We start from the raw sequence: 25,447 nt of genomic DNA, 5'->3' as shown, positions 1-25,447 counted from the left end.
CAGCGGAAGCCCGACAGCGCTGGAAATCCCGATCGTCGCTAAGGTAAGTATAAACTAACCTAACCCCCTAACCCTAACCCTCCTTAGGGATGCCTAACCCTAACCTCCCCCCCAAGTGCCTAACCTTAATCCCCCCTCTAAGTGCCTAACCCTAACCCCCCCCTCCCCGCTGCCTAAACCTAAGTCCCCCCCGGGGGTGCCTAACCCTAACCCTCCCTCCCCCTAGCCTATCCCTAACCCTCCCGGGGGGTGCCTAACCCTAAGTCCCCCCGGGTGCCCTAAACCTAATCCTACCCCCCCCCCCGCGGCTATCTGCTCGCGGTGCCCGGCATCCCTTCGATCGGGTTGGCGGGCGCCTGTCTCCCTGCATCGGGAAAATGGCATCTAGACGCCCAGCATTTCACCCTCGCCGGGATATGACAGTCGGGAAGCCGGCTGTTGGTAGTAAGGCAGCCGGTTTCCCGATTGTATACAGGGAGGAGAGATGCAGTTTAGTCACAAAGCAAGCAACCAACGCTGCCTCCTCTGCTTCCAGCACTATGCTGATTTGCAGCACTGGAATGAGAGCACAATACTTGACAAGTGACTCCATAGTGAGGGCCGGCATTCTATGGTTCCAAATCCAACCAATCAGCTTCTAGCTAGCATTTATATAGTACATTCTGTAAAATTAAAGGTAGAAGCTGACTGCTTTCTATGGAGAACTTGTCCACTCTGTAGAAGGTTTTATACATCTCTCCCAAGTCACAGAGCAAGTGGTCTGTACAGAGCTGGACAATGGAGTGATGTGGATAGCTGGTCCAACATGCGAGGGGAAGAGCAGAGAAAAGGAGGATGATGAGGGGATGACTGCAATGATGATAGTGTTTCTGAATGCTGTAAAGTTAGTGTAGGAATTGTTCATGCTTGTTTTTGTACAGTTATGAACCTAGTTATCAATATACGCAATAACTATGATTGTCTATTCCCATTTATTGCAGTAATGGAAGATTTGCTATCACCATTAAAATCTCCCTAAACACGGGATTGCTTTAAATATCTAATTTTGGATGCAATGCATTCCGCCACTGTATAGTGGTGTTTATTAACACCATATGCATGTACATTTAAGCAAAGAACAGCTCTCCCTATGAGAGCCGTCCTTTGCAGTGTGGTGACTTCTTGGTTTATGACCCGGGAGTCCTGCTGTGCATGTACGGCCAGCGTCTGTGTGAGCTGCGGGGGACCCTGGAAGGGATACTAATGGATCCCTCTCAGGGAAGTCTCAGAAAAAAAACATTCGGCTTCCATTAGACAACGCTATCTATAGATGGCATTGCTAATCGGGTCCAGGTTCTGGAAAGTTTTGCTTTCCAGAGCTTGGTGCATACACATACATGTGGTAGAACCTCCAAAAATGGCAATTTCTGAGGTTGACCGCATTTTTGGTGTTGCTGCATCCCACCCTGATGCAGCAAAGAATGGGGAAGCTATCACCTCTGGAAAATGGTGAATCTCACTGCCGACGTAGGTTACCTGTGCCAATATGATGTAACGTTGTGTCACTTTGTGGTTTGATGTACAATATACACAGCAGTTGGTTTGTAATTCCCAGTATGAGTGTGGTAGTTACTGTGTGTGTGTCATAGGCTAGTTGTATACTGTGCGTTGTATTTAGAAATAATTGGGGTTGCCCTCTTGAAAACTGCTCCCAGTACCAACCAAAGCCTGGACTGGAAGTGGCACTTGCATGGAGATGAACAGCAAGGGGACCTTGTTTCAGCGATGGTGCCCTGAAACGGAGCTGCAGGGATCCCTTTCAGGGCACCATCGCTGAAACTGATCCCTGCAGCTCTGCAAACACCCTTTCCTGATAGCGCCCGACCCCCCCCTACCTACGCATGACATCATGACGTGACATGTTTGGCGGTCAGCACAGAGCCTTACATCGGCACTGGCTATAGGCACTAGGCTGTAATAGGGAAATCTGCAGGTGGTGTAATGCTATCACAATGTCACACAGCAATAGTCTGTTCTGCATATAGATGACTTCCCTAGGTACATTGAGAAACCAAAAATAGTGCAGCTCTCTTCTTAGAGAAAAGTTCCTTCCGGCACTGTCTCCTGCATACATCCAGGCTAGGACTCAGAGTCACCAGGAGGACCGAACCCTGACTCAGTGACATAATTGCGCAGTCTAGTGTGTGCCACTGTGTAGAGTGTCACATTACTGTACGGACGTACAGTACTTAGCTCCCAGGTGTAAGACCCCGATTACTTGCAATTACTGCTGTTGTAACCACTCCTGTGTACCTCTATTACCATCATTGTATTACCACTGCTGTGTACCATTGAGTACCTCTGTTACCATCATTGTATTACCACTGCTGTGTACCACTGAGTACCTCTGTTACCATCATTGTATTACCATTGTTACCATCATTGTATTACCACTGTTACCATCATTGTATTACCACTGTTACCATCATTGTATTACCACTGTAACCATCATTGTATTACCACTGCTGTGTACCACTGTGTACCTCTGTTACCATCATTGTATTACCACTGTTACCATCATTGTACTACCACTGCTGTCTACCACTGTGTACCTCTGTTACCATCATTGTATTACCACTGCTGTCTACCGCTGTGTACCTCTGTTACCATCATTGTATTACCACTGTTACCATCATTGTACTACCACTGCTGTCTACCACTGTGTACCTCTGTTACCATCATTGTATTACCACTGTTACCATCATTGTATTACCACTGCTGTCTACCACTGTGTACCTCTGTTACCATCATTATATTACCACTGCTGTGTACCACTGAGTACCTCTGTTACCATCATTGTACTACCACTGCTGTGTACCACTGTGTACCTCTGTTACCATCATTGTATTACCACTGTTACCATCATTGTATTACCACTGTTACCATCATTGTATTACCACTGTTGCTCTTTCCAATGAACCTAGGCCCTCATTCAGAGCCGGACGCTCTGAGCAGAGCGCACGCTCTGAATGAGGGCCGTCCTCCATAATTATGGAGTGTCCTCCTGGACGCTCGTATAGCTGTGGGTCACCACCCACAGCCTATACGAGCGTGCAGGTTGATGACCGCGATGGTCTTGACCATCGCGACCATCGCCACTGCGAGCCGGAGCCTGCGGTTGAGCCAAAATCACTCCCACTGACATCACTAGTGATGTCAGTGGGCCGGCTTCTGACGGTAGGCGTTCCCTTGGGAACGCCCCTGTCTGGGAGGAACGCCCCCGGCACGCCCACCAAAGGGGGCGTGCTGTCAATCAACATCCACAGCACGCCCCCTTTGATCAGACACAACGAGCGAAGGAAAGTCCTTCACTCGTCGCATCTGGCGCATGCGCACCATCGACCCACTTGCGAGCGCACAGCCGCTTGCGAGTGGGTCTGAATCAGGGCCCTAGTATGGACAGGGGGCCCCCACAGTAATAAGGAATTCTTATGGCTCTGGAGAGGTTTTGCCACGGCAACTGAGAATTTATAAGTGGCAATATAAAAATGATTGTCGCCATATGTACACGTTTAATAAATAGGCCCCACAGAAACAGAAATGTTATTAATGGAAACACAGATCTCTATGCCCAGACATACCTGCTAGTCTTCCCAGACCACCGTTTCCCAGACCAGCATCTTCTTCAATCTCCTCTAGGTCTTCCATGTCTAGTCCAAGCTAAGAGATGTAATGGGATTAAGATAACTGTTACTGCAGCATGAAATCATTTCTGATATGTCTACACAGGAGATCACAGTAAGCCATGGGAAAATATTATTGTAAGTACTTTACAATAGGTATAACATCAAGTCTATCTGGGAATCAGATATGGGGACCATTGAGGATTGACTCTATTTCCATGTGGATATGTGGATAACTGAATGGGGTAGATTTACTAAAGTTTCTAAAAATGAAAAGTAGAGGGGTTGCAATCAGATTTTAGCTATTATTTTATTTCTCTATTGCATTCTAGACAGAATCTGGTTGCTATAGGAAAAAATACTCCACTTGACTATTTTAGAAGCTTTAGTAAATCTGCGTTCCAGTCCTCAAGAGCATATTTGTCTGGTTTACGCTGGATACACATCACTGACACTGACAACAACCCACTTGTACCCATGTAAACCATTTTTCTCATGATCAACAAATGCATTCGCTATTATGGGGCCTATTTATCAATTATTATGTGCAGGATATCACCCAAAACCCCAATTTTTGGCGTGTGTTTTGAAAATAATGAATATCCCCCAAATGTATGTAGAGTCTCCAGTTTTTGCTCAAAAATACAGAGCGGCCCCTATACCTAACACCATCTGAAGATGGCATTAGCTATTGTAACCTATGGGCTACATATTGCAAAAAATTCTGGGAAATAGATTCGCAGGATCCCTCCCCATGTGTGGTCAGCAGACTACGCATGCCCAGCAGTGCGCATGGCGATTGAAGTGGAACTAAAGTGATTGCAAATGCTATCCCTTCACTATTTCTTCAGATGCCATGCGCACTACTGCGCATGCGTAGTCTGCTGACCACACATGTGCGAGTGGAGAGTGATGGGGAGGGATCCCTCTCCTGGTACTTTTTCTTACACATCACAAGGACGGGCTCCATACTGCACTATGAATATATCTTCTGGCTTTTCTTTTTCGGTTATCCATGTTTGAGGAATACGACTCAGAAGAATAAAGAGTGGAGGAACTTCACTAGATATTTAATCTGTGGAAATTTGCGTATATTGGACTGATAAAGGACTAAGTATATACTATTTATTATTGTGGAGGAGATTATTCTCTGTGTCTTCATATTTTATGTATGAAAATTTGCCATTTTTTCTTTTGATTTGAAAATTTCCCTATGTTTATATATATGTCCAGCGCCAATCCCAGGGTGGTATTCTACTTATTTGTTATTTAGTATCAAGGGAGTGTTCCCAACAGGTAATCACAAGTGGAGATTGCAATCATCATCTACTATTTGCACCTGCCTTGATCACCCACAAATAAATAATATGGCTTTCTCAGGGGTATTTGCATAATTTCCACAGTATCCAAGTATTTGCATTTGCATGAACACACCTTTATTGTACTCAGTCTATGTGAGAATATACCGTCCCCGTTCTACCTTTCTAGATCATGATGTAAGGATTCCTCCATGTTCTGCAAGCATGCCTTCGTCTGTGTTCACTTTCTGGGCAATGCATGGTGTGAATTTGCAACACCCATGGCATAGTGCTACTATATAATATTATATGACACTACTGTATATTGTTATGATGTAGAGCAAGAATGTACGTTTGATTTAATCATGATAATTACCTGGTATATAGCCTCATCACAAGCGTTTTGAAGACCCAGATTTACCATGGTGTTCTGGAGTGTCCGGCCCATATAGAACTCCAGGGAGAGGTAATAAATCCTCTGTAAGTAAAAAAGAACTGTCATTAAGAGACATATAATTATTGAACATGTTACAACAACCACACAGGTGCCAAGCATGACACTGTGTACATGAGATCTGCTGTGTACACATTCAGTATCTAAAGGTTATTTAGTAGGGTGCAAATCTACATTCAAAATATAGCATCTAATCAGACAATGTCTAATTTGCATTAGACAGATAGTTAATTGCTGAACGACTGCTATAGTTCTAGTGCAAGTTTGTACCTATGAGCAAAGATGACAACTAATCCTCTGTTTCTTCCAATGTTTACTTTACCAGACATAGGAGCCAAATGATAGGGGTGCTACAACAAGTGTTGGACTGGGGCATGACGGGCTCACCGGGGGAATGCAGTGATAGAGGCCCATACTTAGGGGTGTGGCCACCTTCCAGAGGGGGTGTGGCGAGCATCCACAAAGGCTTGGCTAACCATTAGAGAGGACATAGTCTGGACCACTTTAAAAATATATTTATTTTAATACTACTAGTGCATGCATGGTAATGTACCAGATACTAATAATAACAGCACTGCATTATAGATAATACACCATAGTCCTGTGCAGTATAGTGTAACATATGTATAATTAAAGTGCACAGTCTGAGACCTGATCGATAGAGGGGGGTGGGCCCTCAGTACAGGGGTTTCCCCTGTACCCCTGTTGGCCAGTCTGACCCTGGCTACAACACATATATTGGGGGAGCTACAACACCCACAGAGCTAGCACCTATGTAACTAGGCTTCTGTTATAGCACAGATAAACTAATCATTTCATCTGTTCTCAATATGACATTCTCATAAACACTAGTCTGGGGTGTGAAGACATAACTGAGATACACTACACTAAATAAAGCTTTTTGCCAGTTGTAGAAGTCAATAACTAATTTAATTTTCAGAGTTTCAATAGTAAAATAAAATATTTTTTTTCAGGGTTTCATCATTATCTGATGCCTGAGAAAAATGTAATGAACATGTTTGGCCCTTGCACGAGTTTGAGGCTGTGCCAGGTGAAGCCCCAGTGAAGGCTACTACTGTACCTGCTATAGCTAGTGTTAGTTATCGCCAGGTGGGGGGACAGTGACAAATAAACAGCACTAGTCACCAAGCTCTCTGTGAAACAGTTTTTTACAGAAATTACTACGGTCTGCAGGTTACAAAAGGCCGCTACAGATCCCTATAGGACCAATCAGACTTAAACGCAGGGGTGATCTAGGGGTCCAAGCGCCCCTGGCAAGTAAGGGACTGGCGCCCCCCCTATTGGCAGTTAGTAAACAGACAACGTGGTGACTGTACAGACGGCGATCGCCCTCTCACCTCCTCTCCCCTCTCCTCCCTTGTCGTCCGGCGCTGATATTTCTGACTAAAGGTGCCCACACACATAGCGATTTTTTTCCCGATCTGGCCGATTCCGACACATTGGAACGACAGATCAGGTAAAAAATGCCCAAATCGTGAGTCCACACTCAGGATCACGATGCGCTACCACGCAGGTCGCACATCGCATCTTCAGATCTGCCATGCAGTACGGCAAATCTGACAATCTAGACACAAACGCACTGTTAAAAGCTCTGGCTGCAGGAGATCGGATGAAGATTGGACAGCATATCGTATGCATATCGTGTTCACAGCTGACGGGGAGAGTTTCAAGGGAAATTGGACACATCGTTGGATTGTGAGCTCATCGGTATGTGTGTGGGCACCTTTAGAGATCAGCAGCACAGACTTTTAACAGACCGAGCCGTAACTAGATTTTGGTGCCATATGCCAGATAAAGTATCAGCGCTCTCCCCTCCCCATTTTTTTTAAAAAGGGACATTAGTCACGTTCCATAGATGCGCACCAGGCTCTCACCCGCAATAATCCCTCTATACAGCCATCATCTCCCCTGTACCACTCTCTATAGCCTGAATCCCACCTGTACCCCATACACAGCCTGCATCTCACCCCATACCCCCAAATACAGCCTAGCACAGGAGACACTGATATCACTCTGCCATCCACACCCCCATCCACAGCATTACTGCCCCCTGTATCCCCCTTATAGAGCCTTCCTCTCCCTTGCACTGCCACATATAGCCTGCCCCCCATATTTATATATACATACTATATATTTATTTATTTCACCATATACTGTATGTATATGACAGGTTAGCCCCTTACCAGAATGAACAGCAGCAGGTAGCTGAGATAATGGGGAGCGCTGGGGTCCAATGAGAATTAGATGTATCTGCCACAGAATGCCCCATCCCTGGGCAACACACTGGCTGTGGCAGGACTCTTTGCAAGACAGATTGCTGGGGGGAAGGACTGTCAGCTGCACCACTACTTTCCTCACCCTGGGTGCCCAGGAGCTTGTGGTGCACTGCATACTGGGAATTGTAGTCTGCTGGAGCACTGCACTAGGAAGCATGACAGCCTCAGCAACTACAAATCCCGAGGGGCCCTGCTGCTTGCTGGATAGCTGTCCCACTGTGAGGAGCCTGGAGATAATTGGCTAGCATAACATCGCAGCAGGCTCCGGCAATATAGTTTGCAGCAGCGGGGGGTGAGATCGGTGGGTTCCGGCTGTGGGGCCACCCTTAGTTATGGTCCTGCAGACAGAACTGGCCACGGGTGGCACTGCCGGGAGGCGCCGGCGCCCCCCAACCAGCCAGCGCTCCTGGCGAGTGCCATCCTGGCCAATAGGAAGATACGCCCCTCTTAAATGTCCATTATTTGATGTGGTATGTCATTAATCATTAAAAAAAGAAAAAATGGTGACTGTCATTTTGAAGTAAAATAAACCCTGATTCCTAAACACTAAGCTGTGATAACACAAATTATTTTCTTCGAATGAACCTTTGCCTGGCTTAAGTAGTCACTGCTTAATCCCAGTTCTCTGTTCGCCATCACATACAAAGCTCTGATCAAACTCTAGTGTGAAAATGATGAATTACCCTGACAAGTCATCTAGAGAGCTAAGACTTCTAAAAACACTTGTAAGATTCACTTAATTCAGTCACAGCAAATCTCAGGATCTGAGGTCTTGGTGATAAACTATAATGGAAGTACGCTTGTCAGTTGTGCGTTACACAGATTTCTAGTAAAACGTCCAGCAGCATCACCATGCGTATTAGAGTCTAAGGGGAAAATTACTAAAGCTTCTAAAAGTGTGCTCATAGCAACCAATCACATTGTAGCCATCATTTCTCTTGTATCCTAGAAAATTATAGACATCATCTGATTGGTTGTTATGGGCAACACCACCACTTTATTAAATATTACCCTAATACTTGTCTTGTAGATTGTTCTTTATTACACATGTAGGATTCTTCTGGCATCTTCTAGTAACAACCCAACTAATATTACTTGATTGCAATATCATTGCCAGTAAAGGTTGTATCCTACCACAACACACGTCAGATCATTTATTCACAGGTAGTTGCATATAAAACACTTTCTCCTTTGAGGAGACATTTTGATACATTATCAAATTATTGACCAATCTCCAGGAATCTTTGCTCTGACAGAATATGGTAAACAATTTAGTCATTCACACTTATTTAACATTTTGTGAACATTGAGTGAGTTTGGCAATGCTTCTGTACAGGCAGTTCAAATGATAAACATAAGTCAGGGTCCTGAGACGGACGTATATCACAATGCACACAGATTACGCGGATTTCAGCTCACGGCACATGCACCAAAGAAATAAGTCAGCGACTGCACATGCGCCAAAGAAATAAGTCAGCGATTGCACATGTACCAAAGAAATAAGTCAGCGTCTGCACATGTGCCAAAGAAATAAGTCAGCGACTGCACATGCACCAAAGAAATAAGTCAGCGATTGCACATGTACCAAAGAAATAAGTCAGCGACTGCACATGTACCAAAGAAATAAGTCAGCGTCTGCACATGTGCCAAAGAAATAAGTCAGCGACTGCACATGCACCAAAGAAATAAGTCAGCGATTGCACATGTACCAAAAAAATAAGTCAGCGACTGCACATGTACCAAAGAAATAAGTCAGCGTCTGCACATGTGCCAAAGAAATAAGTCAGCGACTGCACATGTACCAAAGAAATAAGTCAGCGACTGCACATGTGCCAAAGAAATAAGTCAGCGATTGCACATGTACCAAAGAAATAAGTCAGTGACTGCACATGCACCAAAGAAATAAGTCAGCGACTGCACATGTACCAAAGAAATAAGTCAGCGACTGCACATGTACCAAAGAAATAAGTCAGCGACTGCACATGTACCAAAGAAATAAGTCAGCGACTGCACATGTACCAAAGAAATAAGTCAGCGACTGCACATGTACCAAAGAAATAAGTCAGCGACTGCACATGTACCAAAGAAATAAGTCAGCGACTGCACATGTACCAAAGAAATAAGTCAGCGACTGCACATGCACCAATCAGACTTGAGCGCACAGAAGGAGTTTGGAAGTGCATATGAACTGATCCATCTATCGGCGGACCACACAATCCCTGAAATGGGTGATTCTGGGCAGCGACTATGCAATGACATGGACCAATCTGCCAGGCGACTTCAGTGCTCATTCGCAGTGAGAGAGTGGGGACGTCTGTTTCAGGTGGATCTTTTGCACCCAGCATGGGGCAGGTGTAAGTCCTGATAGTAATGATGATGGGTGCGGACATAAGAACACAGCGCGATAGGCGGACATATGCATTCGCATGACTCTTTAGTATACACAGCAGGATTCATATATTAGTATAATGTAGTAAGCATTCACAGCCACATGGAAAGGCTTAGAATCAGAATGGCTGCAGGAACTGAGACGCTGGAGCCATTTTCAGTGTGTCTGGGATCGCAGTCGCAGGCAGAGATACGCCACCCACAATCGGTGTCTGCCTGTCAATAACTTTGCGAATAAAGTGCGACTCCTACGCATGCGCAGATCACAGATAATCGCTCAGGTGCATAAACATCGCCATTCCGTCCATCTCTGAATCAGGCCCAGATTTTGCACACTGAGAACCTTGGTAAAACATGCATGTAAAATGTAATACTAATATAGTTTAACCTTAAACATGAATCTGCCAACAATTCTACACAAAACATAATGTAAATTGCATGCCTATGTAAATGTGTATGCAGGAGACCAAACTACTATCCTCTTGTAACTTTGTGTAGGATATTTTTGAATGTTTGAATTGATCACTCACTATACAACTTACCTTAGGGTCATGCTCATAGTAATGCTGCTGGGTTCGGATCCATCGCCCCACCAGGTGATCACGCACTGTGTGTGCGAGGGCAAAGTAGTAGTCACGGGGATTGGCAACGTTACGATCCTTCACAAGTGTGAAATGTAAATGACGGTTGAAGTTTTTCTTCAGGTCAGAGACATTTTCTGCTCCGGCCAAACCCCGGACACTGATCTGCTTTCGCTTCTCCTGGTCAGTAAGTGGGCGAGACATGGTAGAGGTAAAACTTTGAAAGGTGGAATACAGAAGAGAGTGAGTGAGGAAAGTAGGAATGCTGCGCTGGTGTGGACCAGAGTGTGGAGCAGAGACCTCTGAGTGTCTCACTAACTCAACTCATCTGTTCCAGAAGGCACACATTGCTTCTGCCCCTCTTACATAACAACATAGTCAAAGGGCAGGGCCACAGGAGGCAGGTTATGCAGAAGGTGGGAGTTGAGCGGATTGGGACTGTAAGACAAGCCAAAATGTACTAGTCCCCCTAATGCAACTCAATACTCTGACATGGGTCTGTGAAGGTTATAGTAGTCCTCTGAGGCAGTATCACAGCAGAAAAGTTGAACAGAATTATTGCTTCGACGGAAGATTGATGTGCAGATTGCTTAGTGACCCAGACTACGAGAGATCAGTGGTCCTGTAGTAATGAGCAACAGAGGGGTTAATTCAGATTCTGCAGATCATATTTAGTCTGTCCCTCTGCTGTTTAAATATAGCGGTGACCTTCAAGCAGTAGGATATATGTATTACAGGGCAGAGAGCAGGGGTGATACATCCCCATGTAACTCTCAAACGCCAAGGACACTATTTTTTGACCGTGACAAAAAAACAGATAAGTTAATTTACGTGGACAATAAAACATTACTATCCCTTGTAACCTGTCAGTATAGCAATAGAAGCCTTTGTACTTTTGCAATCAGGTGTATTCACAGCATCACCCAGGTTCACACCAGCAACACTAAAACTAAATTACTTTTATTATTGAGAATCCTGCAGAGCATTGCATAGCTCGGCTTGTTTCCCTCTCTGTCTGACATCAGTACTCTCCTATTGCCATCTATTAAAAAGCTTAACCCTTCTTTTGCCTAAATTCTAGCTTCCATATTTAGGTAGAGGTTGCAGTGACCGACACGGTATGTAGAACACTTGCCTACCCAAAGGTCACTGAGAGCAGAGAAGTGACACCTTCTGTGGGAAGGAGGGGGCCATGGAATCAGGATACTACAGCTGTTGTCGGAGATGGGAAGAAGCTCAGAGATATACTAGGAAGTAATACTGTGTATAAGAATGGACAGACTGATGAGAGACCGTAAGGTGATTTAAGGTGCAAGAAAGAGGAGGATAGAGCAAAACCAAGGACAAGGAAAAAACATTTACAGACAGATACTATATGTGTGTTAGATTACTGTGAGTGTAGTAGACATACAGTACATGTCATGACAGCTGCTCTGGCCTACGTGGAGGGGACTATAAATACCTCCCATGGATGGGAGTGAGAGATTGGGGAGCTGGTGACTGACAGGTAAAGCTGCTACTCAGGAAAGGTCAGAGATGACTCCTGGGACAACACAACTAGCCCCCACCAGGGTTTCTGATGTATTATCATTAGAGAGACAGATCAGATCAGACAAATTAGATATTAGGAAAATATTTGATGATTTATGAATAATAATGCAAAAATACATTATAAAGGTACATACTAACTTCACCAACTGTTCTCTGTTTCTATTATAAGCAGAACATACTTTCTGTTAAAGGTAAATGGGAGCCATGGCCGTAACTAGGGTAGTGCGACCTGTGCCATGGCACAGGGCACCGCAGGGCAGGGGGCGCTGTTCGGGCTGTAAATTTTCTTGGTTAATTTCATTCTTACTTGTAGCTTCCTCTTCTTTTATCCCCAGCATCTCCTGGCCTTCCTTATCTCTTCCCTGGCCCTTCCCCATGAGGCCATGGTCCTTTCTAAGGTGCACTATCTTATATCCCTATTTAAAAAATGGGTGGGGGAGGGGGGCGCCAATGCTCTCTCTGGCGCAGGGCACCAAGAAGTCTAGAGACGGCTATGATGGGAGCGTACAAGTATTTGGGCTGAGAGTCGCAAACAAAGCAGCCGCAATAACTGCGGAATTCCTCCTGTAGTGTATTCAGAATCAATGACAGCTATGTGGCTGTACAACAGTTATGTTTACTTGTGAGAATAGCCGTCATCATTATCAGCATGTGCACCAGCAATAGCCATGGTGTAAAAGACCCATCTGATATTACAGTATCTTTGTGTACGCTCACCTCTGAATAACCTGCAGTTCATTGTACACGTCCACAACAAATCCACAGCCAGGGTAGGACTGGCCTACAGGGGTACATGGCAGGGCCGAAACTAGGATTTTTGTCACCAGGGGGCAAGACAGTAATTTGGCGCCCCCCCTGCAGCAGTGCCCCTATAGTAATGCCCCCTGAGGTAATGCCCCTGTAGTAGTGCCCATATGATAATGCCCCCATAGCAATGCCCCTGTAGTAGTGCCCATATAGTAATACCCCTGTAGTAGTGCCCATATTGTATTGCCCCCATAGTAATGCCCATATGTTAATACCCCCATAGTAATGCCCCTATAGTGCCCACCATACAGTAATGCCCCTGTAGTGCCCATGCTCCCATATTAATACCCTTGTGGTAATGCCTCTGTAGTGCCCATACTTTCATAGTAATGCCCCTGTAGTGCCCATGCCCCCATAGTAATATCCCTGTAGTGCCCATACAGTAATGCCCCTGTAGTGCTCATGCCCCCACAGCATACTTGCCTACTCTCCCGGGACTGTCGGGAGCCTCCCGAAAATCGGGTGCCGCTCCCGACACCCCGCAAGACTAGGCAAGTCCCCCGGAATAGATGCCGGCTCCCCACTAACCCCCGCACCAACCGCAAAAGTGGGCGGTGCGGGGGTGTGATGACACGATTCAGCGCGAATCGCATCATCGTAGCCCCGCCCCCTGCCTTATAATGCCAGTAATATTGGCATTATAACGCGGGGGCGGGGCCACTATGACACGTCGGCACGCCCCTGCTCCGCCTCTTTGACCCGCCCCCATCCTCCCTGCTGGACGGACCTGCCAGCCCCCTCCCGGATTCCCCTGCCGAGATGTCGGCAAGTATGCCCCAAAGTAATGCCCCTGTGGTAATGCCTCTGTAATGCCCATGCCCCAATAGTAATGCCCCTGTAGTGCTCATGCCCCATTAGTAATTCCGCTTATTGTCCATGCCCCCATAGTAATGCCCCTGTGGTAATGTCCATGCCCCCATAATAATGCCCCTGTAGCAGGGCCGGACTGGCCATCGGGCATTTCTGACAAATGCCAGAAGGGCCGATGGTTAAGTGGGCTGGTCTGGCCGTCCGTTTGGATGCTAGTGTACAAAATGTCTTTCCCAAAATGGCCGCCGCCAGAGAGAAGACATTTTCACATTAAGAAAAGTAATGCTACTAGAGGTCTTCCTTGTCCTCTAGTGTCCACTGGCCATGTTCTGCCAGCAGACACTAGAGGACCAACGGGACCTCTAGTAACAGCTACTGTCTGACACGCCCCCCTGCCTGCCTGCTGTGTGTGAAGGGAATGGTTAGGTCTAGACTGTACAGGGCTGATGGCCCTGTGACGTCACACCCACGTGACTCGGCCTGAAAGGGGGAGGGGCGGGGATGGTAACGGGGGACCAAAAGTGTCCCCTTGTGGGCTCGCTACGCTCGCCACGCTTCGGGCACGGTGGCTCGCTGCGCTCGCCACAAATATATATTCCCCCTCTATGCCCTAGTGGATGGTAACGCAGGAGCGGTCCAGCCTCCTGCAGCGGTCACGTGGTGTCTACGTCACAAAGGTCCTTTCTCCAACTTGGAAATAGCAGCAACCTGAAGGGAATACCTGGAAGTGCTGAAGAGGAGCAGCAGCGCAGGAGGAGACCCAATGCGACAGCTGCATCTCCTGGACCCTGAAGAGGAGAGGGGGCACTACAAACACTATCAGGTAAGTGAGTGCACCTTATTTACTTAAATGTATAATCACTGTATCTCCCCCTCAGTATCCCAGCCCTTACACTCTTTGTATCTGCCCCTCAGTGTCCCTTCTCTCACCCTCCCTGTAAACTCCCCTCAGTGTCTCAGCCATCACCCTCTCTGTAACTCCCAATCAATGTCCTTTCCCTCACTCTCTCTGTAACCCCCCTCCCTGTTACAGCCCCACCCTCCCTGTATCTCCTCCTCAGTGTCCTTTCCCTTACCCTCCCTGTAGCCCCCCTCAGTGTCCCAGCCCCCCTCCCTGTAACCCCCCTCAGTGTCACAGCCCCCACCTTCCCTGTAACCCCCCTCAGTGTCACAGCCCCCATACCCTCCCTGTAACCCCCCTCAGTGTCACAGCCCCCACACCCTCCCTGTAACCCCCCTGAGTGTCACAGCCCCCACACCCTCCCTGTATCTCCCCCTCAGTGTCACAGCCCTTACCCAACTGTAACTCCCTTCAGTGTCCCCGTCCTCACTATCCCTTTAACCCCCAGTGTCCCCATCCTCACCCCCTCAGTGTCCCTGCCTTCTCCCCCACTGTAACTCCCTTCAATGTCCCTGTCATCACCCTCCCTTTTTCCCCTAGTGTCCCAGCCCCTGCCTCCCTTTAAACCCCGATCAGTGTCCCACCTCCCACCCTCCCTGTAACCCCCAATCAGTGTCCCAGCCCTGACCCTCCCTGTATCTCCCCCTCAGTGTCCCTATCCTCCCTGTAACTCACCTCAGTGTCCCCGTCCTCCCTGTAACTCACCTCAGTGTCCCCGGGGGTCCTCACCCTCTCTTTAACCCCCAATCAGCAGTGATCGCAAATACGCGCTATAGCGCGTATTTTACCCTAAATTGAGGACTGGGGACTCGCTATTACAAAGTGTGTGGGTCCCTGGGGACACGGTCTTCTGCAGCCAATCCTGAGGCTTCTGTATCCATGCCGGGCCGCGCGGCCAATCCTGTGGCGCCTCTGAGGTCTCCTGGGTTCTGCTACGATACCTATAAGATTTTAGGGAGGAGCCAGCCTCCCGTTGGTGCCTTCACTTCTGGAATGAGCCTGCGGTACCCAGTGGATTGAAGAAGGTGGCTCCAGTGGCAAGGAGAGAGCTTCGTATACAGCTTCGAGGAGCCAGGCCCAGTGACAGGGGGTACAAAGGATACCTCCGTCCCAGGCCCCGAGGTTCAAGGGCACAATACGGGACTACAGTGCTTCCGGCCAGGGTAACCCTCCAAGTGACACCTCCCTCGGCTGCCCTTGTCGCCTTGTGATCTCCTCTCCATGATCTCAGACTGGGAAATAGGGCAGCCCCATGCGGCACACCTTCAGCCGCCGACATCACACAGTTACAAGCAGCGTGTGCTCTGTCACTTGAGCTGCTGCAGAGCAAAGAGTAGCTGGGAACCAAGGCTGTCTAACCGCTATCACTGCTGACCGGGCTCAACCCCTAACTCTACCTCAACTGGTGTCTGCCCCAAGCATTGCCCAAACTGCTGAAAAGTCAAATTCACATGGAGAAGTCCACATTGTCTTACTCCAAGTTTGATGTATTTATCTGCAGTGACCACACCAGTGTTCTCTTTTATTTCCAGATCTGATCCAACAAATGAATCTCCGCAAGATTTTTACCCAAAAGAGAAGAAAATATATATATATGGTGCAGAACATTCCAAACATGCAAAAGGTATTTATTCATAAAAAAATCTCATCTGTAAAAATGATGACATAAAAAGAAATAACGCAGTAACACTTGTAGCACTTAGTGTACAGATAATTGTGCGGAACCGTATCGTGATAGCTTCTGTAAAAGGAGCGAAGAAGTGCACTAAGATATGGTAGGGAGGGAGATTTTGGTACTCCCACATTTGAGCGCACTTCTTCATAGGGGTGTGCACCGGCCACTTTTCGTGTTTTGGTTTTGGATCTGGATCTTTCTTCGTGTTTTGGATCTGGATTGGTTTTGCCAAAACCACCCTTCCGTGTTTTGGGTTCTGGGTTTTGTGTTTTGGATCTGTATTTTTTTGAAAAAAAGCATAAAAACAGCTAAAATCACAGAATTTGTAGGTTTTTCTGCTCCTATGCTATTATTAACCTCAATAACCTTAATTTCCACTCATTTCCAGTCTATTCTGAACACCTCACACCTCACAATAGTGTTTTTATGTCCAAAAGGTTGCACCGAGGTAGCTGGATTACTATGCTAAGCGACACGAGTGGGCGGCACAAACACGTGACCCATCTAGGCGTGAAACTGCAGTGGCAGACAGGATGGCAGTTTGAAAAACTAGGCCCCAAACTGTACATAATGCAAAGAAAAAAAAGAGGTGCAAGATGGAATTGTCCTTGGGCCCTCGCACCCACCCTTATGTTGTATAAACAGGACATGCACACTTTAACAAACCAATCATTTCAGCGCCAGGGTCTGCCACACAACTGTGGCTGAAATGATTGGTTCGTTTGGGCCCCCACAAAACAAGCTGGCAATTAATCTGTCCCTGCACAAACTGGCTCTACGGAGGCAAGATGTCGTCCTCATCCTCCTCATCCACCGATTCCTCACCCTCTTCAGTGTGTACATCCTCATCCTCACAGAGTATTAATTCGTCCCCGCTGGAATCCACAACCACAGGTCCCTCTGTATGTTCTGGAGGCTGGTCTCCCTGGAAGAGTTGATCATTCTTTTATGAACATCATCTTCTCCACATTTTGTGGAAGCAACCTCCTACGCCTTTCGCTGACAAGGTTCCCGGCTGCACTAAACACTCTTTCGGAGTACACACTGGAGGGGGGCAACTCAGGTAAAATAGAGCCAGTTTGTACAGGGACCTCCAAATTGCTTCTTTTTCCTGCCAGTACAGGTACGGACTGTCTGACATGCCTACTTGGATGCTGTCACCGATGTAATCCTTTAACAGACAGACGCACGCTTGTCGCTGCTGCTTTGAGGATGCAAGTGCAGCTACAGCCCACACAATTCACAAAGACAGAAAAAAAAAGAAGAATATTTTTATTGTTTGTGTAGCACACTTTGAGGGTGTCACCACCCTTTAACAGACAGACGCACGCTTGTCGCTGCTGCTTTGAAGATGCAAGTGCGGCTACATCGCACACAAGTCACAAACACATTAAAAAAATAGTTTTTTATTTTTTGGAGCACTTTGAGAGTTACACCACCCTTTAACAGACAGACGCACGCTTGTCGCTGCTGCTTTGAGGATGCAAGTGCGGCTACAGCCCACACAATTCACAAAGACAGAAAAAAGAACAATATTTTTATTGTTTGTGTAGCACACTTTGAGGGTGTCACCACCCTTTAATAGACAGACGCACGCTTGTCGCTGCAGCTTTGAGGACAGTATCATATGCAGTGACAGTAGACTTGTCAGAAATTGTTGGCACGTCCTTCAGTCCGGACCAGATGTCCAAACCAGCCCTTGACTTTTGACACAGGCGCACGCTTGGCGCTGCTACTATGTTGATGCACGTGCGGCTACATCGCACACAAGTCACAAACACATTAACAAAATAGTTTTTTATTTTTTGGAGCACTTTGAGGGTTACACCACCCTTTAACAGACAGACGCACGCTTGTCGCTGCTGCTTTGAGGATGCAAGTGCGGCTACAGCCCACACAATTCACAAAGACAGAAAAAAGAAGAATATTTTTATTGTTTGTGTAGCACACTTTGAGGGTGTCACCACCCTTTAACAGACAGACGCACGCTTGTCGCTGCTGCTTTGAAGATGCAAGTGCGGCTACATCGCACACAAGTCACAAACACATTAAAAAACTAGTTTTTTATTTTTTGGAGCACTTTGAGAGTTACACCACCCTTTAACAGACAGACGCATGCTTGTCGCTGCTACTTTGAGGATGCAAGTGCGGCTACAGCCCACACAATTCACAAAGACAGAAAAAAAAGGAACAATATTTTTATTGTTTGTGTAGCACACTTTGAGGGTGTCACCACCCTTTAACAGACAGACGCACGCTTGTCGCTGCTGCTTTGAGGACAGTATCATATGCAGTGACAGTAGACTTGTCAGAAATTGTTGGCACGTCCTTCAGTCCGGACCAGATGTCCAAACCAGCCCTTGACTTATGACACAGGCGCACGCTTGGCGCTGCTACTATGTTGATGCACGTGCGGCTACATCGTACACAAGTCACAAACACATTAAAAAAATAGTTTTTTATTTTTTGGAGCACTTTGAGGGTTACACCACCCTTTAACAGACAGACGCACGCTTGTCGCTGCTGCTTTGAGGATGCAAGTGCGGCTACAGCCCACACAATTCACAAAGATAGAAAAAAGAAGAATATTTTTATTGTTTGTGTAGCACACTTTGAGGGTGTCACCACCCTTTAACAGACAGATGCACGCTTGTCGCTGCTGCTTTGAGGATGCAAGTGCGGCTACTGCGCACACAATTCACAAACACAGAAAATATATATTTTTTTGGTTTGGAGTGTACTTTGGGGGTTACAGCACCCTTTAACGGTAAAGCCAGCTGGCCCTTTACTTATGACACAGGCGCACGCTTGGCACTACTTTGTTGATGCACGTGCGGCTACTGCGCACACAATTCACAAACACAGAAAATATATTTTTTTTTGGTTTGGACTGGAGTGTACTTTGGGGGTTACAGCTCCCTTTAACGGTCAAGCCAGCCGGCCCTTTACTTATGACACAGGCGCATACTTGGCACTACTTTGTTGATGCACGTGCGGCTACTGCGCACACAGGCCCTCATTCAGAGCCGCACGTTAACAACAGTACGCTCGTTGCGTTCCGATGTTGACTAACCGCGCATGCGTCGGTGTTACACTGCGCATGTGCGTACGGCAGATTGCGAGTTTTTTTTCTCTCGTTCCTAAAATAGCGTACAGGAAGTGACATGTCAAATGTGATTGACAGAACAGGGCGTTTTTGGGTGTTGACGGGGGTGGAGATGAAAAAACGCAGGCGTGGCGAGGCGTTTTTGGGGCGTACATACATTAGCAGATGCGAACGTCAAATGTGTTCGGACCGTCTCATACGTCACTGGAACATCCGCTTTCCCTTCAAAATGCTCGCACAGCTTAGGGTCAGGATTACTCGACCACATTGGCGATGGCCTTCTCCTCCGTCCCGGGACTCAAGGATGGTGCTGCGATTAATCGCGGCTGGTCAGTAAAGTAATTAGTGTTGGATTGAAAACCGGCTTGGTATGTGTTTGGAAAGCAGTTTATTGGGATAGCACAAAAGCGTACGCAGGTGGAAATCAGAGCTGCTAATGTCATGATTACACAATCAATTAGCGTTCATTTTTGGTGTTTTATTTTGGCCACAATTTGTTGGTTATGGCCTATTGTAACAATAATGTCATCATGTTTTAATTAGCTCCCCTTTTTTTTGGTTTACTGTGGAATTTGCATCGCTATGTGATTTTTTAAACGTTCCTTAAAGAGGCCTTTTTTTTTTTTTAAGAGGGTCAGTTTTTGCCTTTAGGGCCAGGATTAAATGTAACCCATTTGTACAATAATGTCACAATACAATGTCAGTTTTTTGTTTTAAATTTATTGTTTAAACACAAACAAATTGGCCTAATATTTGGTTGGCTTTTTTTTGTGGCAAAGATATTTGTTAAAAAAAAAAAAAAAGCCATAACTGGTAACATAAACGTAAATACCAAATTTAAAAAAATTTCACAAGAAAGGAGAGGGAAGTTTTGACCAGAAAGGAATATGAGCCAAGCACAGAAGGAGTGTGGGAAAAGTCGCCATTGCTGTCACCGTTTTCTCGCCCGTTTGGCTGGGTGAGGGTGGGCGCCAGACCGGGTCCGGGATGCCATCGGGCTGGCCTGTCCAGAGGCAGATGTTGTGGCCTCTGGACTAGGCACAGGGCTAGGCACATTTGGAGGATTGGCTGATGTTGTGCCAGAGGTGGAGGATCCGGATGTTCCGGCAGGAAGGGAGGTCGGCTCCACCATGTGCTGGCGAACGAGCTGCTCCAGGGCATGGGCGATGCGGATGTTGGCCCTGGTATTTTCCGCCAGGGCCTGAGCAATGGTCACGTTGGCCGCAGCATTTTGCTCCAGGGCCTCAGCCACCCGTATCAGACTGGCGTCCATCCTCTGCAGAATCTCCGTATGGAAATCCGATTTAAAATTGAGTTCTGTGAGGAGGCCCACTGCCTGCGAGGGGGCACGCCCTGGACTGGCTTCTGCAGGGTCCTCAGCCGGATGTACTGGTTCCTCCCCTGCAGAGCCAGCAGAAATTCTGCGGCCAAGGCTCCCCTCTGGAGCAGACTCATCCGCCTCTGTCTCTGTTAGGAAAAATGCGAAAAGACTCACATTAGAATCTACATATTGGCACAATAGCATTTCAGAGTTGGTGACATCACAAGACTTACCTTGGCCAACATGAGGAGCCGCAAAGTCTGGCATGTCCGTATCCATGTTGGACACGCCAAACACCTCCACAGCCTGCACACACCCCTGTGCCAGCTCTTCTAAGTCTGTCAACTCCAATGACACAGGGGTGGGACCCCCACCTGTCCCCCTTGCATGCCTAGCCCTGTCGGCAAGTTTTTGCTTGAGACGATATTTGAAGTCTGCCCATCTGTGGAATGAAATTGGAACCATTATCCTTTTTTTACAATGGGGTTTGTTTATAGGATGGGAAAGTGTTTACTTACCGCCGTTTGACATCCCGGGCTAGACGGACATAATCACCCACCCTATTGACAGCAACGGCGACCTCCTCCCACATTCTCCACTTCTGGCTTTGGCTCATATTCCTGGCTGCCTGGGGCAGGATGTCAACGCACTTCTGGATCAAAACCTCCATCTCCTTGCTTGTGAAATGTGGCTGCCTTTTTTTTTTGGCAGCTTTGGCGGGTTGACTGGGGCCAGCAGTCTCTTCCATGTCATTCTCCTCACCTATTTGGGTAAATATGCAGATTTAGCCACTTCACAACTTGCACAATATTATGTTTTAAAAGAATCATTGAGACAAAATGCATGAAGGCCTTACCGCCGGAATTTTGGCCATTGTTTCCCTGGTCTGAAGCCATGTCTCTGCTTCCAGAATGAAATCAACCAGAAATTAAATGTGATTTCGTGACGTATTTATTTATACATGCGTCCTTAGTTTGCGGCCGCATCATTGATTGTGCGTCCCTATGATTCATCCTTAATTTGTGCGGGAAAATAAACACTATTTATGGCTTGGTGTGTGTGGAGTCGAGGTTGCGTTGTTGGATTGTTGGCGGTTAAGTTGGTTGGATTTGGTTGTTTGCGGTTGGAGGATTTGGCGGTGTTTGTATTTTTTTTGTTTTGCTACAGTTGTTTTGGTTTTCCGTTCGCATTTTTTTGGTTTATTTTTTGCCATCGTTTCCTGATTTGGTAAGTTTTGTGCAGTCTAATTTGTGGCCAATTGGTGTCTACTTCTGGTTTTTTGTTTTATATATTTTTTTTAACACTAATTTCATATATTTTAGTTTGTTTTGGCTTTCGGACCCAAAGACCTTTTTGTTGGAAATCTTATATATTGGATTTTGGTAAGTCCATTATTTTTCTTGCATTTGCGAACTAATTAACGCATTTTTGACTGTTGGTGTAGTGACTTGCATTTGCGAACTAATTAACGCATTTTTGACTGTTGGTGTAGTGACTTGCATTTGCGAACTAATTAACGCATTTTTGACTGTTGGTGTAGTGACTTGCATTTGCGAACTAATTAACGCATTTTTCGAGGCTTATTCATCATGTAAACCAGTTTTGCTTTTCCCTTTTCCATTTTTGGAGTCCATTTGACCCCTATTTGACGTACGGTGTGCAATGTCGTTTTCATCGATGGCCAAATGTGTGTTTCGCCTATTTTATGTGTTGGCTTGCACCAATTTGACAAACATAAAATCACCCTCTAAATTTTTGATGTCTCATTTTTGGCTTTTTTACAGTTTCTACGTATCATGACAATACCCCGGCATGTAAGCAGCTATGGATGGTATCATAAAGCTAAGTTGTTTTATGTTACTTTTGGGGTGGCTCAAAAGCCTTACATTGTAAACTTTGAATTTCAGGTAGATCTGGGGCGAATTGTTCTGGCCCTGCTCCCGGAAGACGACCAACCTCAAACTCGTCCCAGGCGTAGGCATCGTAGGCATGCAAGGCCCCAGATATTTCGAACACGTGTCACCCTTTTTGGAATGCCCGATGATGAGGTTTTAAGACGCTACCGTCTACCTCCCAAAATCATCATAGACACTCTCTCATTAATAGAAAGTGATCTTGAGCGGCAAATTGACAGTCCAACAGCAATACCACCACTGACGCAATTTATGGCGGTGTTACATTTCTGTGCCTCAGGATCGTTTCAAACAACGGTGGGAATAGTGGCGGGCATCTCCCAATCCTCCTTTTCCCGGATCCTGAGGGCAGTGATGGAGGCACTTTTCAAGCACCTCCATCATTTTATTAAAATGCCTTTGGATATGGGTGCCCTTAGTGTGGCCAAGGCCAATTTTTACCAAATAGCTGGCTTCCCACACATCATAGGGGTTGTGGATGGTACTCACATACCACTTCAGCCTCCAGCACGGCTGGAGGCAATATTTAGAAACAGGAAACACTATCACTCCCTGAATGTAATGGTGGTATGTGATGCCTCCCTCCAGATCCTGTCCCTGAATGCTAAATTACCAGGAAGTGCTCATGACTCCTTCGTCATCCGGCAATCAGGGATATGGCAGAAATTAACCAACCTACAAGCTGGTGATGCGTGGCTTCTGGGTAAGTGGAGACCTTTAGTACATAACAATGTTAAGCTTGATACACAGTGTTCCTGATGTTGTCTATTTTTTTTCACAGGAGACAGTGGATACCCTTGCATGTCCTGGCTGCTCACTCCTTATTTGGCTCCCACACCAGGGCCACAAAGTGCGTATAATTCCGCACTTACAGCCACCAGGCAAGTGGTGGAGCGCTGTATCGGCCTTTTAAAAGGCCGATTCAGATGCCTCCACCGCTCTGGTGGCGAGCTCATGTATGTGCCGGATATGGTGTCTAAAATTGTGGTCCTGTGTGGGATATTTCACAACATTGCCATAAGGAGTGGTGTCCCAATGCAGCCAGAGGATGCCTTACCTGAGGATGGCCCCCCCGAGGTTGGTCGGAGGTCAGTATGTGGGGGGGCCATACGCGATGATGTGGTGGCCAGATTTTTTAGGTAAGTTGTAACAAAACTACAGTGTTTATACCTAATGTGTTTGTGTTTGTTTGCGAACATCTAATTTTGTGTTTTTTTTCTCACCATCTTCTGTTTGTTCACATAATCTTTGGCACTCCAACGCTCACTACTTCCTGCTACCCTTACCAAACCTGGATCTGGTCCTTTTGGGCATATATTCTGGAACCCATATTGCAACGCCATGTTTGTGGAATCATGTTGGCATGGTCCTTCGTCAACCAGTTCTTGATTTTTTGTTTTTATTTAATTATTTCTTGGTATGTGTTGTATTTGAATTTATCACTGTGTTCTTTTTTTGGGAGTGACCACTTTGTTTTCTCTGTTATGTTGTGAATAAATGTTTGGAGAGTGAAATGGTCTTCCTTTTTTGGGACGTTAACAGCAAGTGTAACCAGGTTAACACAAGTTACATTTGACTAAGGGGTAATCCAGTACTGACGCCAGTTGAGCTAAACTGAAATATGTTTTCAGCTTCCCAACCCACACCAAAAGGAAGCCTGGCCCAACCTTGGGATTTGTAAGATTGGCCTAAGCAGCTTGCGCACCAACTAGGAACCTGTAAAATGTAGAAATATGTAATTGACACTACACCCAAAAAGGGAAATGACATTGTTACTGTTATGTGTTTCTTGTGTCTGTTTGACATACAAAGACAAAACACAATCTAACTTTTAAAAAAGGGAAATCCTTGCAGGAACAGTCTACTTATGTCATGCTAAACTATCTTGGTTTTGGATTTAAAAAATGAGCCAGAACGTATATTTGTCTGAATAAATTTATTTTGAAACGTTAACAAAAATAAAAAAACTACTGGCGAAGGAGGCCAGACAGCCGGTCGAGGGCCACCAGAATGCCAATTACATGTTGGCGCATCTGGCCAACACAATCCGCCACCTCTTGCCGACGCCTCTGTTCCTCTGTGGGTGAGAAAAGTGTGTGGGTTAATACAACAATAGGGAATCCACATTAAAAAAACAAAAACACAACGAAATCACTCCTAAACCGCCAAAAAAAAAAAAAAGGGGGTGCTGCCAAAAATACAAGGCCTATGTACAAATTCCCACAGGTGTGATATGTGTATGTTGAAATCACCAGGAAGAGGTAAAGGCAAACTGCAAAATCACCAAAAGTCAAGCCACAAAAACACGAAGAAAGGCACGACACATGATTACATACAAACAGTTTGTGCTTTAAAAAAAAACAAAATAAAAACATACCGGGAGCCAAAACGGGAGCTCCGGAAATGCCTCCATGATCCTCCTCGGAGGATCCGTCATTCCCCAAAGAATGGGGAGGAGTTATGATGGACTCCGGGGAGGGGGTAATTGGAAGAGGGGTGGGTGGAGGAGAGGGGGAAGTGGGACGGAGGGGAAGGAGGCCCGACATTTCCGGGAGAGGGTCTGGGAAGGATGGGGAGGAGTGGGGAATAGGGGAAAGATTTGGGGTGGAGTGTTGGCTGGGGGTTGGGGATAGTGGCCGGGAACGCCGTCTGGACGGACGGTGACGGCGGAGTCTTGGCTGTC

At 46.4% G+C, this 25,447-nt stretch overlaps 1 protein-coding gene across 2 annotated transcripts in view; it reads right to left on the bottom strand.

Annotated features, from left to right (window-relative positions):
* PYGM (glycogen phosphorylase, muscle associated) overlaps positions 1 to 11,089 on the bottom strand; it is an 80,953-nt gene extending 69,864 nt beyond the window's left edge. The window contains exons 1-3 of one of the 2 annotated variants that reach the window (XM_088442538.1): positions 10,642 to 11,089; positions 5,337 to 5,438; positions 3,621 to 3,699 (exon numbers count right to left, since the gene is read on the bottom strand). In XM_088442538.1, the coding sequence (XP_088298664.1) occupies positions 3,621 to 3,699; positions 5,337 to 5,438; positions 10,642 to 10,884 (424 nt within the window). In that variant the 5' untranslated portion in view covers positions 10,885 to 11,089. Of the gene's footprint in view, positions 1 to 3,620; positions 3,700 to 5,336; positions 5,439 to 7,618; positions 7,735 to 10,641 lie in introns of those variants that run through there. The other variant, XM_088442539.1, reaches the window with a different exon arrangement.
* Positions 11,090 to 25,447: the final 14,358 nt, after the last annotated feature.

The sequence above is a fragment of the Taudactylus pleione genome, unplaced genomic scaffold (genome assembly GCF_031769625.1).
Source record: "Taudactylus pleione unplaced genomic scaffold, aTauple2 ptg000313l, whole genome shotgun sequence".
NCBI classification, from domain to species: Eukaryota; Metazoa; Chordata; class Amphibia; order Anura; family Myobatrachidae; genus Taudactylus; species Taudactylus pleione.
Note: the sequence above shows the minus strand (reverse complement) of the source record. Positions and strands in the feature narration are given on the sequence as shown.